General features: G+C 43.3%; 1 protein-coding gene across 5 annotated transcripts in view; it reads left to right on the forward strand.

Annotated features, from left to right (window-relative positions):
- Positions 1-15,459, forward strand: part of CEP170B (centrosomal protein 170B) — a 79,243-nt gene that overhangs the window by 48,618 nt on the left and 15,166 nt on the right. For 3 of the 5 annotated variants that reach the window (XM_019550803.1, XM_019550802.1, XM_019550804.1), the window contains exons 9-14: positions 2,616-3,379; positions 5,159-5,347; positions 5,472-5,580; positions 6,611-8,389; positions 11,789-12,035; positions 15,133-15,292. In XM_019550803.1, coding sequence (XP_019406348.1) covers positions 2,616-3,379; positions 5,159-5,347; positions 5,472-5,580; positions 6,611-8,389; positions 11,789-12,035; positions 15,133-15,292 — 3,248 coding nt within the window. The remainder of the gene's footprint in view (positions 1-2,615; positions 3,380-5,158; positions 5,348-5,471; positions 5,581-6,610; positions 8,390-11,788; positions 12,036-15,132; positions 15,293-15,459) is intronic. The other 2 variants (XM_019550805.1, XM_019550806.1) reach the window with 1 other exon arrangement.

Genomic DNA, 15,459 nt, shown 5'->3' on the forward strand with positions numbered 1-15,459 from the left:
AGCCTTCACAAGAGAAGGCTGAGGGGGGACCTAGTGACTGTCTATAAACTCACTAGGGGGGACCAGAAGGGTTTGGGAGAGACCTGGTTTCCCCGAGCGCCCCCTGGCATGACAAGGAACAACGGCCACAAGTTGTTGGAGAGGAGGTTTAGATTAGACATCCGTAAGAACTACTTCACGGTCAGGGCGGCTAGGAGCTGGAACCAACATCCAAGGGAAGTGGTGCTGGCTCCTACCCTGGGGGTCTTCAAGAGGAGGCTTGATGCCTACCTGGCTGGAGTCCAGTTTTTCTCCTGCCCAGGCGGGGGGTCGGACTTGAAGATCTGCAAGGCCCCTTCCGACCCGACTTCTGTGATTCTATGACATTAACAGTCTGGTAGGAAACTTCATCTACAGCCCCAAGATTTTGACATTTGGAGCTGATTTCTCTCAGCTATGAGCATTTAAATTGAATATATATTCCCTGTTGTTGCAATGACTCTGTATTGACAATTCCCTTATCTCCTCTGCTTTTACCTGTGGCCTTTTATAAGCTGTTCATGGTGCTTTGGAAATTATGCTTTGCTGCTTGTGTGTGAGGATTTGAAATGGAGATTTTTGGGGCTCCTTGGATAAACAGTTACCTGAGAATACAGGGGAAGGGACCCAGTGATTCATGAGGCCCCCTCCAGCAGTAGCCAAATTTTATTGATATTTAGAGCATTATGCAGAAGTTATTTCCTTTTTCACTTTTTTCTGGGATAAAAGGCCTAATGAGCTCCTTGGAGGGCTGCATCTGGGGTTGAAGCATTTTGTGGCCAAACCCTCATCTTTCACAGCTGCAGACATGACTGGGGTGGGGACGAGCAGGTGGAGCTGAGCTTCCTGGCCTGGCTTGGCCCAGCTCAGCATGTCTCAACCCACAGAGCCTGGGGGTCTGGTCCCCAGGAAGCAGGGGCAGAGCCTGGCAGGGACTGGGCCAGCTGCTCCCCCCACCCCCCATGCAGCAGGAAAGAAACCTCCGGGGAGGGCGGGGGTGCTTTAATTAGAGCGGCATCGAGATCTGTTCGAATTAAGGATTAAGGTGTCCATCCCTGGGCAGCTTTAGGTTCACGCAGCTGTTCGCAGGCTGAGGGGCAGGAGCTGCAAGTGCCATGGGACACTTTTACATGTGCTTCAGGAGTTTGGGGGGGAGGCAGCGCTTTAATTAGTGCAGCTTCAAGAACCACTCTAATTACAGTGCCGCAGTGTCTCCTGTCTCGGTGTCCTTGCGCGTAAAAATGGCGGTGGGGGCACTTGAACTAAAGCTCATTCGATGAGCTTTATTATTAAATATCGGTTATCAGATCGGTATTGGCCATATAGCTGGTTAATAATTGGCTATCAGTATCGGTCAAGAAAATCTTTATCATTGCACCCCTAATGGTTTTCCTTGAGGCAGGGGTTCGAACCACCTTGTCTCACTACACATTATTATGGTGTGGAGACAGAGTTCTTTCCCCAGTTCTCCTGAGAGTCCTTGAACAAGTAATTTATCTCTTCAATATTTCCGCTTTCCCATCTTGTGGGGCTATCACAGCTTCCCCGCCTTTCTGAACTTCACCAAAGAAAGCTGCTTCAGGGCAGAGCAGTGTTATTGCTATCGGCGCAAACCAGTGTTCAGTAAGAAACAACGCTCCATCAAAAAACAGTATTAACCTCCTTCCCTAGGTCAGCAAGAACCAATCTTTTGGCAGGCATGCCACCGATTAACCCCACACCCTCTCTTAGTGCCACCCTGATCCTCTTCCCTTGTCTAATCCATTGTTCTGCTTTCTGATTCCTGGCCTGTGCTCCCTGCTTGATATTCTGCTTTTCTTTCTGCTTTCTGCCTGGTGCTCCCTGCCCAATCTCTTCTGTGTTCTGCTGCCTATCCCCGCCTCGGTCTGCCATGTTTCACAGCAAGGAAATGACATACAGACTGTACAGTGACTTTTGAGAATGCCTGGCCTTAATCCTTTGGATAAGATGCATGATTCTGCAAGTTCAGTTTTCACTTTGCTGTCAGATTAGTTGCTCTTTGTAAAGGTGAAGCTAGAAGCTCAGAGGCATGTTTGTCAGAAGCTCTGTGATCCCACTGCTCTTTGATCAGCTTGGTTTGGATTCAGGGAATGCAATCTGGAGGGTTTTCCCCCCTCCCCCACACAATCTACAGACAATTTTTATCTTACAACAAAAAGAAGATAACAAGATAATCTTTTACTACTCCAGTCGCTCAGAACAGCAAAATCATTGAGTGAATTGATTTTGATTTATTTTGATTTAAACACTATTTAAAAAGCTTTTACGAAACAAAGCTCCAGGCTCCTGAAACATCATTAATATTACAGTAAAGAAAACGAAGCCACAGCAGCATTAAAAATAATTGTGCAGAAAAGAAACTCCACCTACCTAAGGCCGGCTATCTAAGGCAGGGAAGAAGCCCACCTTCCCTCCCTTTTAGCATTGTTGTAAATAAGCCTATAAGTTGTCTAACGTATCTTTGGAGTCTAACATATCTTTCGTTACCAAAGGGAAGCTTTGGTTGCATCAGTGTTACTGAGAGGGTTACTAGGAAAAGTTGGGGTAGAAATCAATTGTGTGCACTTTATTCCCAGGCAACAGACATGAAGACGGGACACAGAGTGATTCTGAAGACCCAGTTGCCCCCAAAGCCGAGAAGGAGACTGCTGGCAGTGACCGCACAGCTGAGCAAGCCAGGCTTCAGCGTCAAATTCGACGTGATCCTCATGAGATGCTTCACAACAAGCAGGCCTTTGTCATCGAGTTCTTCGACGATGACACACCTCGGAAAAAGAGGTCACAGTCTTTCACGCACAGCGCTCACTCTTCCCAGAGCGACACCGACCAGGGCCTGAAGGCTAAGGTTGAAAAGCGCAAACCTGTGCCTGCTGAGAAGCTAGGGGGCACGGTGCCCCCTCCTCATGTGGTCACCCAGGTGAACAAGACACCCAGCACCCCTTCTGGGCCCACTCAGAGAACCGGCTACTTTAAGAGAGAGAAGACGGAGGATCGGATCAGCAGTTCATCCTCCTCCACTTTGAGGACATCTGCCAAGACATATGGCAGTGTTGGAAGGAAGTCTAAACTTGCTCAGGATTTTGCTGCTGAATATCTGAGGGAGACCTCACAAGCAGCAAAGCCAAGCATGGAGAAGCCAGCCCCTGCACCAGTGGTTGTGGCTCCGCGGGTCGTCATCTCATCAGCGCCAGAAACTGGCTCTGTGCCACCCACTGATTCAAAGCTGGCCCAAATGAGGAAGAATGACGAGGAAGACAGCTTGAGCGAAACGGGTACCTACACCATTGAGACAGAGTCACAGGACAAAGAAGTAGAAGAAGCCAGAAAAATGATAGATCAGGTAAAATCTCTTGTATAGAGAGGATTGCTCTTGACTGGCAAACTGGAACTGAACAGGGGATTTTGAGACCTGCTGCAACTGGCTCTGAAGAGGCCAAGACTTCTTAGCTGGACTTTAGCAGACTCTGATCCCATGTGGACCAGTGCAGGGAGGGGTTTGTAGCATGCACAGTGTAGCGGGGGGGCTACACTGTAATGTAAATTGGAGAGGGAGGGAAGCAGCTGATAAAGTAGCTATAACAAATCCCATCTGAAAGCAGACAAGAGCAACTTTTATTCTTCATGTCTAAATAGGATTTGGGTACAAAGATGCAAGAATGAGCTTGCAAAGGGAAGAGCAAGAGCATACTCAGAGTAATGCTTAATATGCTCAGAGTCGTGGTCCTGCTGAGGCTTGTGTGTGTGAATATGTTGACATTGTAGGACTGCTTGCATGCCTGAGCTTTTGCAGGATTTGGGGGTTATGCAGTATGTCCTTTATGTCCCTTCCTCCTGAGTACATGGGATACAGCCCAAAAGATGACTGTGCTCTCCTCAATAAGCCAGAGGAACCTGAGACTGAGGATGGATTTTCTTTACCTAGGGAGCTCCGGTCACATCCTCATTTCGTGGTTGTGGGTCTTTTAGTATTTAGCTTTGTTGAAGAGGAATTGTCCATCTGCAGGACAGATGGAAGCCACCCCCTGCAGGGAAGTAATGAAGTGAGTTCAAGCTCATGAAAGCTTGTACGTGCCTGATTTAGTCAGTCTGTAAGGCGCATCTCTGCCCTGCCTGTCGAGGCCTGGAGCAGTCATGCAAGTGATTATGCATGAGTTAGTTTAAAAGAATGCAAAATTAAAACAGAAAAATAAGGCAGTGGGAGAGGCTTTAACTATACAAAACAACCCCCAGATCAAGCCAGGACTTTTTCTAAAGCTTGGCTGACTTCCAGGTCCTCAGCTGCTGCTTATTGTTAAAAGAAAATGGGCAAAGGTTATGAAACCAAATAGACGTGGAGGCAAGTATAAAATAATCCTGTAGCAGAATCAAGTTCCCAACCTGTACATAGAGCTGCCAGGCGTAACAATGTAGCCTTATGGCTGTTACCATATCTAGCCTCCTGCTCAGTTCCTCCCTATTGTTTTATTCACTTGCCCATCAGTTTTTTCTGAAATAAGATTTGAAACTAGGGCAAGGACTATCTGCATTGGAACTGTGCACAGCACAAGGCCTTGATCCTAGCGCACACAGAGTTGATCAAGGTAGTTGAATAGAAGAATACAAGTAATTATATTTTTGCAGGGCAGGGGGCACAGGCAAATGCTATTTAGTTGACCTTAGTTCTGTTCTTGCCTCTGCCACAGGCAGTCTGAGACCTTGGGCATGTTTCTAAAACAACTCTGCACTTCAGTTTATAGGGCGTTGTAAATAGAGATTATATTGATTCCATCCTCACAGGGCAGTTGTGTAAATGACTTACGTGTTTTGAATTGTTAATAGACTAGAGAAATAGAATTAGACCAGTTACGTTATCAATTCCACCTCCCTGACAGTGGTCTCACTAGCTTGTTGTCTAGCACTGTGTTTTTAAATGTCTCGAGCCTAGAGATGCCTTTCCTTCTATTGAAACTCTCTCCCTAGCCTTATAGTCAAGATCATTTTCTTGATATTCATCCCAAATTTCCCTTGGTAGAAAATGACTCTATTAGCACAGATTACAACTTCCTTGCAGGGTGAATAAAACTTTGTGGATTTTGATTTCATGGTAATTTTTCTTCTCCCCTGCCCACAACTCTTTCAGGTGTTTGGTGTGCTTGAGTCTCCTGAGCTTTCCAGAATCTCTTCAGCCTTTCGACCTATTATAAAGGGCGAAAAAGAAGAAATGGTCTCTCACCAGCATCTAATCAGTGAAAATGGCATGAGTCAGAAAGCACCTCTGTTCCAGGCATTCCCTTCAAAAAACACTAGTGGATCCCCAGGCGAGATGCAGGTATAGAAGGGGGAGATTTGGAGGAGGGGAGTGGGCATTTCTGTATGCGTCAAATAGGACCTCAGAGGGGTTTTGCAGCAAAATCTTGTTTAAAAAGACAGTGCATTTTTAAAATATTTTGTAGATGTCTTCAGCATCTCAAGGCAGTCAAAAATGGGTCTCTAGGTGGGCAAGTCTTGCTGACAGCTACTCAGAGCCAGGATCTGCTCCCACGCAGGGAGAAGGTGGTCAAGGTAAGTGCTATAGTGACACCCTTTGGGGCACTGAAGCATTTATTTAAAGGTGATGTGAAAAGGACAAATGGGACTGTACCCTTTTGTTGTTCCTTTAAGAAGTATAAAAACATATCTTGAAATGCTTCTTTATTTTCATAAGGCATGTTTTCAGTTTTTGGTAAAATATTTTTTTAGGGGGGAAAATCTCTTGTTTCAGTGCTTGCCTTCCTTTGTCTAAGGTAGGGAATGTGTCCGGTATGCATTTGAGTCATCAAGAAGTTCTCACAAAAGAAAGGTGACAGCCATAGTTGACATTTAGGGCATCTGACTGGGGGAATAAAAACTTGAGGGTAGCAAAAATAACCATTCTTCAGACACTTCTTGTGCTTAGTTATGATGCAAAAAAGAAAGTAGAAATCCAAAATTTTTTCCTTAGGGAATTGTATAAAAATGTGTGTATAAAAGTGTGTGTGTATGGAGGGGGTGGGGGGACTGTCCCTCTCAGCTGTGTTTTGTTATGCTTCTCCCAGACTATGCTGAATATATCAAGCTATCCTTGGATTTGATGGAGCCAGTATGCCAAAGGGGGGAGTACAGCATGTGGAGCTATGTTCAAGAGGGGGATAGAACAAAGTTGTACAGTTGTGTCCAAAACTGGGAATCAGTCATGCCACCCTTTAGATACAAGGAGCTTTTGTCCTCGCTCCAGACTGCCATGAATATCTGTGTCAAGCTGTTAAAGCCAGAAAAATCTCTTTGTACTAGAGATCATTTCTGCAATTTGGCACATTGTACTAGAATTTTCATCCTGGACTATACCGTTTTGTTTTTTTATCTTGGTACCTTAAGAATATTCATTTAGATTTAGGGCCAGGTACTCAGTACTCTGACCTCAGTGTGGTGCAGCATTTAGCAAATGCTTAAGTAAAGGCATAAATCAAGTACATACTTAAGTCCTTTTCTATATTGCACTTTACGTGATCTAGCCCCTAGAAAATAAATACAATATTTAGCACAGCAATTTATAAATGTCTTTTAATCCTCTTAGAAAGTGTCCCAGCTCGTGAACCAGGGGAGCCAGAGATCATGGTGCCTTTAAGGACAAGAAGGCTTCTTCCCCAGCTCCCTCCAAGTGATAAATGCGACAGTCCCACACCCACAGTTTTAATTTGCCAAGACTCTTATCCTGAAGTGTCAAAGAGGAACATCATAAAGAATCACACTACAGAGGCCTACATGGATCCCAGCAGCCGACTGTTCATCCAAGAAGACTTGGATCCTGATAGTCTTAGTGATGCCAGCAAATCTGATGATGGCTTTGGCTTAGAAAAAGGCAGGAAGTACAAAGAGAACAGCAACATGCCTGAGCAAGAAAGGCAGAGAGGAGAGGAGGGAAAACCTGAGAGCTGGCAGCCAGCAGCTCCACGGGGTTCAAGTATCAGAGCTGTAAGTGAGACAGCATCTACTTCCTTCTACATTGGCGATGAAGCAGATGAGGTTGGAGTTCCTTCCAAGATCACTCTGAGCACATCTCATTCTCGAGCAGACAAAGACTACAAAGATCAAGTGTTTCCCTTCAAGGCAGCCAGCATGGTTGTTTCTGGAAAGCCACTGGTCAAAGATGTGAATGCCTACGTCAGCGCAGCAGGGAAAATAGTTGTACCCCCTCATCAGAGTCTTCCTCAAGAGCAAGAAAACTTGGCCCCAAAGGAAATGTCATCCTTCATTAGGCAGGAAAGTTTTACCAAAGATAAATCAAGCAGTGTTGTTCCTCAAAGCAAACTCCCACATATTTCAAGTCATCCCTTGCTTAAAGATTTAGATTCTACTCGGTCAAACCGTATGGACTTCAGTCAGGACACCCATCTTATCCTCAAAGATACTGAAACTGCTTTGGCAGCTCTAGAAGCCAAAATCCTTTGTCAAAGCCAACAGTTAGAGCCTTCAGAAGTTGTTTCTGGGCAACTTGAAGACTCCTTATCTGGGGACTCTGATGTGGACACAGCGAGCACTGTCAGCTTGGTCAGTGGAAAAAATGTCCCAGTCACTGTCCCAAAACTTAATGCTGTCACCAGCTTGCAGAAAGAAAAATCTTCCTCTGCACCATCCATGCAAGACCAGGGAATCCAACCTACTGCTCGCGAGAGGTTATCGGAAAAGCGCAAGACACTTCCTTCTGAGACAGGAAGCCGAGTTGAAACGACCAAGCGTTTCCAAATGAAACGTAGCTCTGGGACACGTGGATCTCTGGATTTTACAGATGATGAGAGGAGCTCTAGTCTTCCTTATTTGCCAGTTACTGAAACAGCGTCCTCTGATCAAGAGCATTCTGTGGCGAGGCCTACATCCAGGAGGAAACCTTTTACTCAGACCGTAAAAGAGGAGCATAGCAAAGCAACAGCACAGAAGATCCAGCAGGTTCTCACCAGGTCCAACAGTTTGTCGACCCCACGGCCCACCAGAGCCTCAAAGCTCCGCCGTGCCCGGCTGGGAGATGCATCAGATAATGAATGTGTTGATATGGAGAAAACAGCCTCTGGGGCAGAAACCACAAGCTCATCTTCTAAGCAATCCACAGAAGCTAAGAAACTGTCCAGGCTAGACATCCTCGCCATGCCAAGGAAACGGGCAGGTTCATTTACGGTGCCAAGTGACTCTGAAACAACACAATCAAGAACAGGTTTTTCTGGGCGCAATGCAGAGCTGTATCGGAAGCCAGTGGTGTCTGAGGTTAGAACTGCAGCTAGAAAAACTGCATCAGCTGCTTCTACCAAGCAGCCTTTCAGTAGAACTCGTTCTAGCAGTGTCAAATATTCATCCTCTTCCAGTAAGTACTGTGCTTAACGTTTCTTTATACCACTGTTCTAGAGGCTAGCATTGCTGTTACAGGAATAGCAAGCCCAGTGGCTGGCAGCCTGTTAGGTGGAAGAATTGAAAGAAAATGGGATGAAGGGAAGGGTTTGCACAGATAGGCACATTGGGGAAATTCAACATGACACACACACCAAAGAGTTGGACATAGTAGAGCATATTCCATGCCCTTTTGAAACTTCTTTTAAACACAGATAAGGATTTGAAAAGGTGAACAGTGATTTTTAATGCATCAACTTTGGGAATGCATCAACATGAGATGCTATATGCAGGCATGATTTTTGGGAGGGCCATGGGTTAGCGCTTTCTAAAAATCAGCTATCCCTTTTGAAGTGCCACAAATTGGGCACTCCTTTACTGAGCCACCAAAAGTAGACCCTAATTTTGAAAATCTTGGCCAATTTTGGCAGAGAAAGAGAATACAAGCATTTTCCAGTGTTGCCTGAGGCTTCACTGCTTGCTTTTGAAGATCCAGGGTATGTGCATTAGCTCAGCAGGAGAATTTGTCCAGTGGCAGCTGAAGTCAGTGGTGAGTGAGCATGTTAGAAATAGTAAAGCAAGGAATAAGCAAAGGTGCAAGTAGATGGGAGGCAGTTATGGTCAATGCTGTAAATTCAAAATGCTTCATGTATGAGAAATTCCCTTTGCTTGCTTTTATTGGTCTGAAGTACAGTCTCTAAAATGTGCCCTTTGTACAGAAGCTTTGTACTTGGGTCCATATTTGAGGACCATAGAGCACATGATTCTGCTATGAGCTGTGCAGACCCATTGCCTGGAAACAGCATCCTGAACATTAATATTTGGCACATTTAAATGATTACTATATGGAATAAGGCATATGAGAGATATAGCAAAGTAGTCTGAGATGGTTGTGAGCATCATCTGCACTTCAACATCGTGGCCTGCTGGACCTTCCTAGTTCCAAAAGGTCGAGGAACTAAGACTGGTAACAGTCGGTGTCAAATCCCTTAGGCTTTTATGGAGGGAAAGCAAAGAGCTTTGTTGTCAGTGAAATTTGACTGGAGCTGTTAGACTTGTGGCTTCAGCCAATCTGTTTTCATAACTTGTGTCAAAGGACCTTAGAATTCTTGGTAAGTGGCATTTTAACCTTTTTTTTGTAAGTTAAGTTATTATTTGTCCTTTTAGTGACATCTATACTCTGCATTGCATGCTAGAAATGTTTTATACAATGCTGATTGTTTTTAATTTTTACTCTTTAGCTTATCAAACTTCCCTTTTATCTTATGGAGGGGGTTTTTTACGCCTTTCATGCAAGTCTGTCAATGCAGAGTCTGAACAAGAGAATATACATGGCATTTCCCCCTGCATTTTCTGAGAGGGTGCCGCTAGTTGCATTCTCTTTGGTTAGAACATTGACAAATCCAGAGCAATGTAAAATCATTGTAGTTCTCTAAATAGCAGATAGATACTATCCTTACATTGGATCACAGACTTCAGATATAATAAAAAAAAAAAAAAAAGGAAAAAAACAAAATTGTTGACCGCCACTTGTGCTAAATGAATTGGTTTTTAGTTTCCATTGCTTTTTAGCAAAATACTAATAACTTTTCCTGTGTTTTAATTATGGTGGATAATTCTAATTCTTTCCTTTAAATTAATTACTCTAAAATTTTAACTTTCTAATTCTTTGATAGGCTTCTGGACCTTGCACAAGTTCTACATAGACTGGGGTTGTATAGTGCTGTACATAGTGCTTAATATGTGTTTTTGTACTAATGATGTATTTGTTGTGAATGAACAGCCAGTATTGATTCTAGGACTAAAAAAGAAACTTATATAGGCTTAAATGTTATGTTGTCAAGGCATTTTTACTGTGATACAATAACAATTTAAATTCAATGGGCTTTGACACAAGGTGGCAAAATGGATGAAGCAGACTTGCTCAAGGATGTCTTAAAATGCTTAGCTAACAAAGATTATTTCCAGCCATTCCCATAGGAAAATTAATCTTACCAACAGAGAAACAGAGTGAGATGGATGACCACAAGACATAAGATGCCAGATTATTGCTAGGCCATCTTAAAACCACTGTAAATGAGTTTTCAGGAGATTGTCAACATAACTTCAAGGATATATTCTAAAAGCATGAGGCCAGATATATTTTTTTTGCATTGGATTTATGCAGCATAAGTCCAATAATGTCAGTAGACAAATTTCTGATTTACGCTGATACAGGTGAAAGGAGAATCGGGAATGCAAAAATAACACTTTGATTCTCAAGTTTAGTGACTTTTTTTTTGTAATTCCTTGAATTTGAATTGTGAGCAGATTGATTTTTTTTTTCTGTTAAATTTGCTCCTGATTAGAGGGCTGGAATCAAGGTAGTCATTTGTTTTGGAAGCATTCTTAGTTAAATAGTAACTGTGTGTTTGTAGTTACTATCCATATTTTGTATGGCAAATATAATGCTTTCATTTAAACTACATAAGCTATATCATTGCAGTGGTGTTGGCTTTATTAGAATGCAGTGGTGTGGTGTTTCAATGTTGGTAACATAGTGAAGCTTTTAAATGAATTCAGATCACACTTTGTCGTTTTAAATACACTGGCTGCTTTTGTGTTCTATGGATCCTCACACCAGCATGTAAAAAAGGAAGAAATTGTTGTTAACAACTATTGTAATAGAATATGAACAATCAAACAAATCCTGGGAGCCCAGTTTTCAAAGGAAGGCATCTGACCAACATCATACTTAGATACCTAAAATAGGTATTTGGAGTCTGAACTACTTGCTTCAAAATCTCTTAGAATGAAGAGAGGTTTTTCTCTTCACTTTAAGGACCTTGGGGCTAGTATTAAGCGTTCCTTTAATACTTCAGCAAGGAATTTGAAATCCTATTAAAGAATGGTAAAACGGAGTGGAAATAGATGCACATTTTCACAAAATGCGACTAAGCACCACAAAAATCTCACTTTTTATTTTTCCTGCCAGCTCTCCTCTAAGATGCTTAGTACACTTGAAAATTGGGCTCTCTGTAGAAAAGGTTTTTGTGGGAGATTTCTAGGAATCTAACAAATTTATATGGAGTTTCTGCGTATAGGAAATGAGGCCACCCAAAATCTTTATGCCTGCTGTTGTTAATGCAGACGGTACACTTTTCCACTGGAATTTTTTAGCTTCAAATTTGCAGCGTTTCGGCAAAGCCATTAAAAAGTGTGAACAGTTGGTTCTAAAAAAAACTCTGGCCAACCTTTCCTTGAACAAAAAAAGATGCACAGAAACTCTCCAGACCTCTTCTCACATTCTTGGGCTAGGTTATATTACTTTTTGTGTTGCTCTTCGTAGTTAGTCCTACTACTTTTCTTCATCTGAAACCAATTCATTTCTTATAAGCTTCAAGGAGGAGACTGCAGGGCTCAGATTACACTTCTACTTCCGAGGAGGAGTATGGCTCAAACCACAGCTCCCCTAAACACAAACGCTCCCATACTTCAACAGCTACCCAGACGCCGCGGACACGTGGTTCTGGGCTAAGCCGGCAGAAGCACAGTGGGAGAGAAACGGATGATGATGAAGACTTTGATGAAGCTGACCCCTACAACTTCATTGCGCAAACAGCAGAGATAGCGGAAATCGCCAGGTGAGCTGGAATGTGATGCGTCAAGCCACTGTCAAAATGCAAGTTACCTACATTGAACATACCATCGGAGGTGGTTCAAGCACCTACATTGAACACATTCAGGAGCAGATTGGATGCTTATCTTGCTGGGATCTTATGACCCCAGCTGACTGACTGCCCTTCGGGCGGGGGGCTGGACTCGATGATCTCCCGAGGTCCCTTCCAGCCCTAATGTCTATGAAAGTCTGTTGGGTTACCTGGGTGTTTGAACCAGACGGGAAAGAGCAGCGGGATTATCAGCATTACAGGAATGAATGTGGTTGGAGAATAACTTTTCACCTGATTCCTGCTCATCTGATTTCCCCCCCCCCCCCTTTACATAGAAGCATTTAAAAATACAAATATATAAATTGAGATTTACAGGAATTAAGCCTTACAGTACTTGTAAGGTAGGTAAGTGATATTGGTGGCCTCTTCTTATCAGATGTTATACAAAGATAATGGGGATATGCCTCAAATTCACCGTCTGGGCAGATCTGGGAATAGAACCAAGAATTTTGATCTTAGTCCTTTGCTCTGACCACTCAAACAAATTTCTTTCCTTTTCTTAAATCACATTTAAATAAGCAGACTTTGAAGCCACTGAGAGCTTGTATGAAGTAGGTTCTGGAGCCATGGTGGCCATTATATAATGAGCTCTTGTAACTTGGAAATGCCTGGCAGTGCACTGCTTGTCTAGGAGTGATACTGCACAACTGGATTATAAAATTGCTAGCTTTCCAGCCTTATAAAAAATTATTTAAAAAGTGCTAGTTTTCCAGAAACACAGTAGAACTCAGATCATTCATATCCAGATGGTTTGCAATCTGCTGTAGTAAGCAGCTGGGGCACTTTGTCAGTCCCCTGCAGGTGTTAGCTGCAGCCCTGTATTCAGATCCTTTGCGAACCCTCATCTTCACAGGGGAGTGGAAGGAACCTAAAAGTATCCAGGTTCTACTGTGTAGAAATTAGATTTTGGCTGCCATGGGTTAAATACTTTTAGTTTAGGAGTCCTGTGGCCTGCAATCAGTCTTCCTATGTTATCTGTACTCTCTGTACCACTTGTCTGCAGGGATTTTTCCTTTAATAAGTGATGTTTATAAATAATTTCAACTCAATTTAAAGTTTACAGCATTTTATGTCCCCTGTGCTGTTTGATGAAAGGAGAAAAAATTGACTTGTTGCTTCATAGCAAGATTTCTTAGGAGAGAGAGAAAGCACTTTAGATTTCAAAAGCTATAAATAAGAGGTTGCATCAGATTTGTCTGGCACGGCACATTGAACACTTTCAGGAGAACTCGGTCAAGTAGTCTGGCTCATAATTGCAGCTCTGATTTCCGCTGCTGCTCCTGAATTAACTGGGAGTGGTTTAAACTTGTCAGCAAGCGTTAAAAGAAAAAATTCCCCTTGTTTACAATGAGCGTAATCACATAATTGATGCATCCCATCGCAACTGTTTCAGAAATGGACAAGTGCAGTTGCTTTGTTAGACATGCATCTCATCTAAGTATTATTTTAATTAGTGTAAATATACAACTAGTTTCGGAGGAAGTTCCTTCAAAATATTTTGGTGGCCTCATGATTTTATTCCATTGCCTGACTAGTCAAAAAAAAACACAAAACATTAAAATGAAAGTAACCAGTGAGGGGAGAGGTTTGTTTTTTTTAGGGGATACCGTCAAGATTAAAAAAAAAAAATAACAGCTGTTTTAAAGCTGTGTTGGTAATACATACAATTGTTAGACATAATTTTTGGAATCTAAAGCAAGCTTTGAAAAGTCAGTGAGGTTGGGTGTCCTCATTCTTAGGTGCTAACTGGAGCTTCCCAGGGGCCCTGTGTTCTGGAAAATCAGGTCCTTCTAAAACGTCTGCTTCAGGATCCTAAATCGCTAATCACTCTTGAAAGTTTAAAGGCTTAGTTTGTTATCAGGCCTTTTACTTCTTTCATCTTGTTCAGTTTTGCATTATATGAGTGTTCCTACACAAGAACAGTATTTACCTGTGGGAGATTTGAGAAGTTTACAATTGTTCTGGGGAGTCTGGTTCTTCACACAGGGCGAGGGGAAGGACGTTTCAGGTTTTGAAGTCATTGAAATCTCAGAAGAACCTTTGAAAATATTTTTTGCACTAAGTTTTTGTCAGTCTCCCATTTTCATATGCATAGTTTTTAAAGTATAAAGGAGTTCATTTGCAAACCTTAAGGCTGATCATGATTCTAAAATAAAGCCCTTTATTTATTGGTTATCAATATAACTGAGCATTTCCTGGTGTTACATAGAGCTAGTAAAATGGGCCTCCTTTGAAAACATTATGGTTTTGAATCCCCTTCACTCTAGAGCAGGAGCGGGCAAAATTCAGCCTGTGGGCCAGATGTGGCCTGCCAGGCCATTCTATCCAGCCAGCAGGGCCCTGAAAAAATTTAGAAAATTTAATATTTATCTGCCCCGGCTGCCTGTCATGCAGCCCTCGATGGCTTGCCAAAATTCAGTAAGTGGCCCTCTGCCGGAAATAATTGCCCACCCTTGCTCTAGGGCCCAGGTGTCTGTGAGCTGCTTCTGCTGAGAACCTTGGTACCGGCAGTGGAAAGTCCACTACTTGAGAGCCACCAGATGATTGCTGACTTCCTTTTACCAGATGCTAGGATTTGGAGGAGGCCATCGCAAGAACTGAAAGTGGTCTTGGATGTGCTGAGTAACTTGGCGCCTCCCCTTAGCACAGGGGTGGGCAAAATACAGCCGCTGCCCCTGTCTGCAACAGCTCACCCAGATTCCTAAGTGGCCCTCGAGTCAAAATAATTGCCCAGCCCTGCCTTAGCATGTCTTGCTGGGAAGTGCTTCTCAGAGCACCCAAGAGATGGCAGCAGTGCCAAAAGTGTCTGTTCTGCCTTGGGGTGAGACCCAAAGCTCATTGTAGCCCCAGCAAAGAGATGTCATTCGTATAGCTTTCAGGTTTTTGGTCCAATAAAGAGTCATTTGTAGCTGCCACCATACACTAGTGACTCTCAGCAGGTTCATATAAAGTTCTTTGGAAGAGACAGTGCTGTCTAATGGCTCTGATTGTGCTATGCTATGTGCTACAGATTAAGCCAAACCTTGGTGAAAGATGTAGCCATCCTTGCTAGAGAGATTCACGATGTCGCTGGAGACGGGGATTCTCAGAGCTCTTCAGGAACTGGACCGAGTACCTCCCACAGTTCAGTGCCCAACACCCCTGCTTCTACCATATCAGCGAGGGAAGAGGTAAGAGAGCTGAAAGGGCAAAAGTGTCAGCCACAAAATTAAGGGAGTGATGGGGACATTTGTGTGATGAGTCCAGGGGCTACAATGCCAGGCACTGGGGTGGGGAGGAAAGAGGGGACAGCAAAAGAACACTGTTGATTTATTGCATGTTTGTTTTGTCCTGGCTT

The sequence above is a fragment of the Crocodylus porosus genome, unplaced genomic scaffold (assembly GCF_001723895.1).
Source record: "Crocodylus porosus isolate Cpor-Errol unplaced genomic scaffold, CroPor_comp1, whole genome shotgun sequence".
In the NCBI taxonomy this organism is placed as follows: Eukaryota; Metazoa; Chordata; order Crocodylia; family Crocodylidae; genus Crocodylus; species Crocodylus porosus.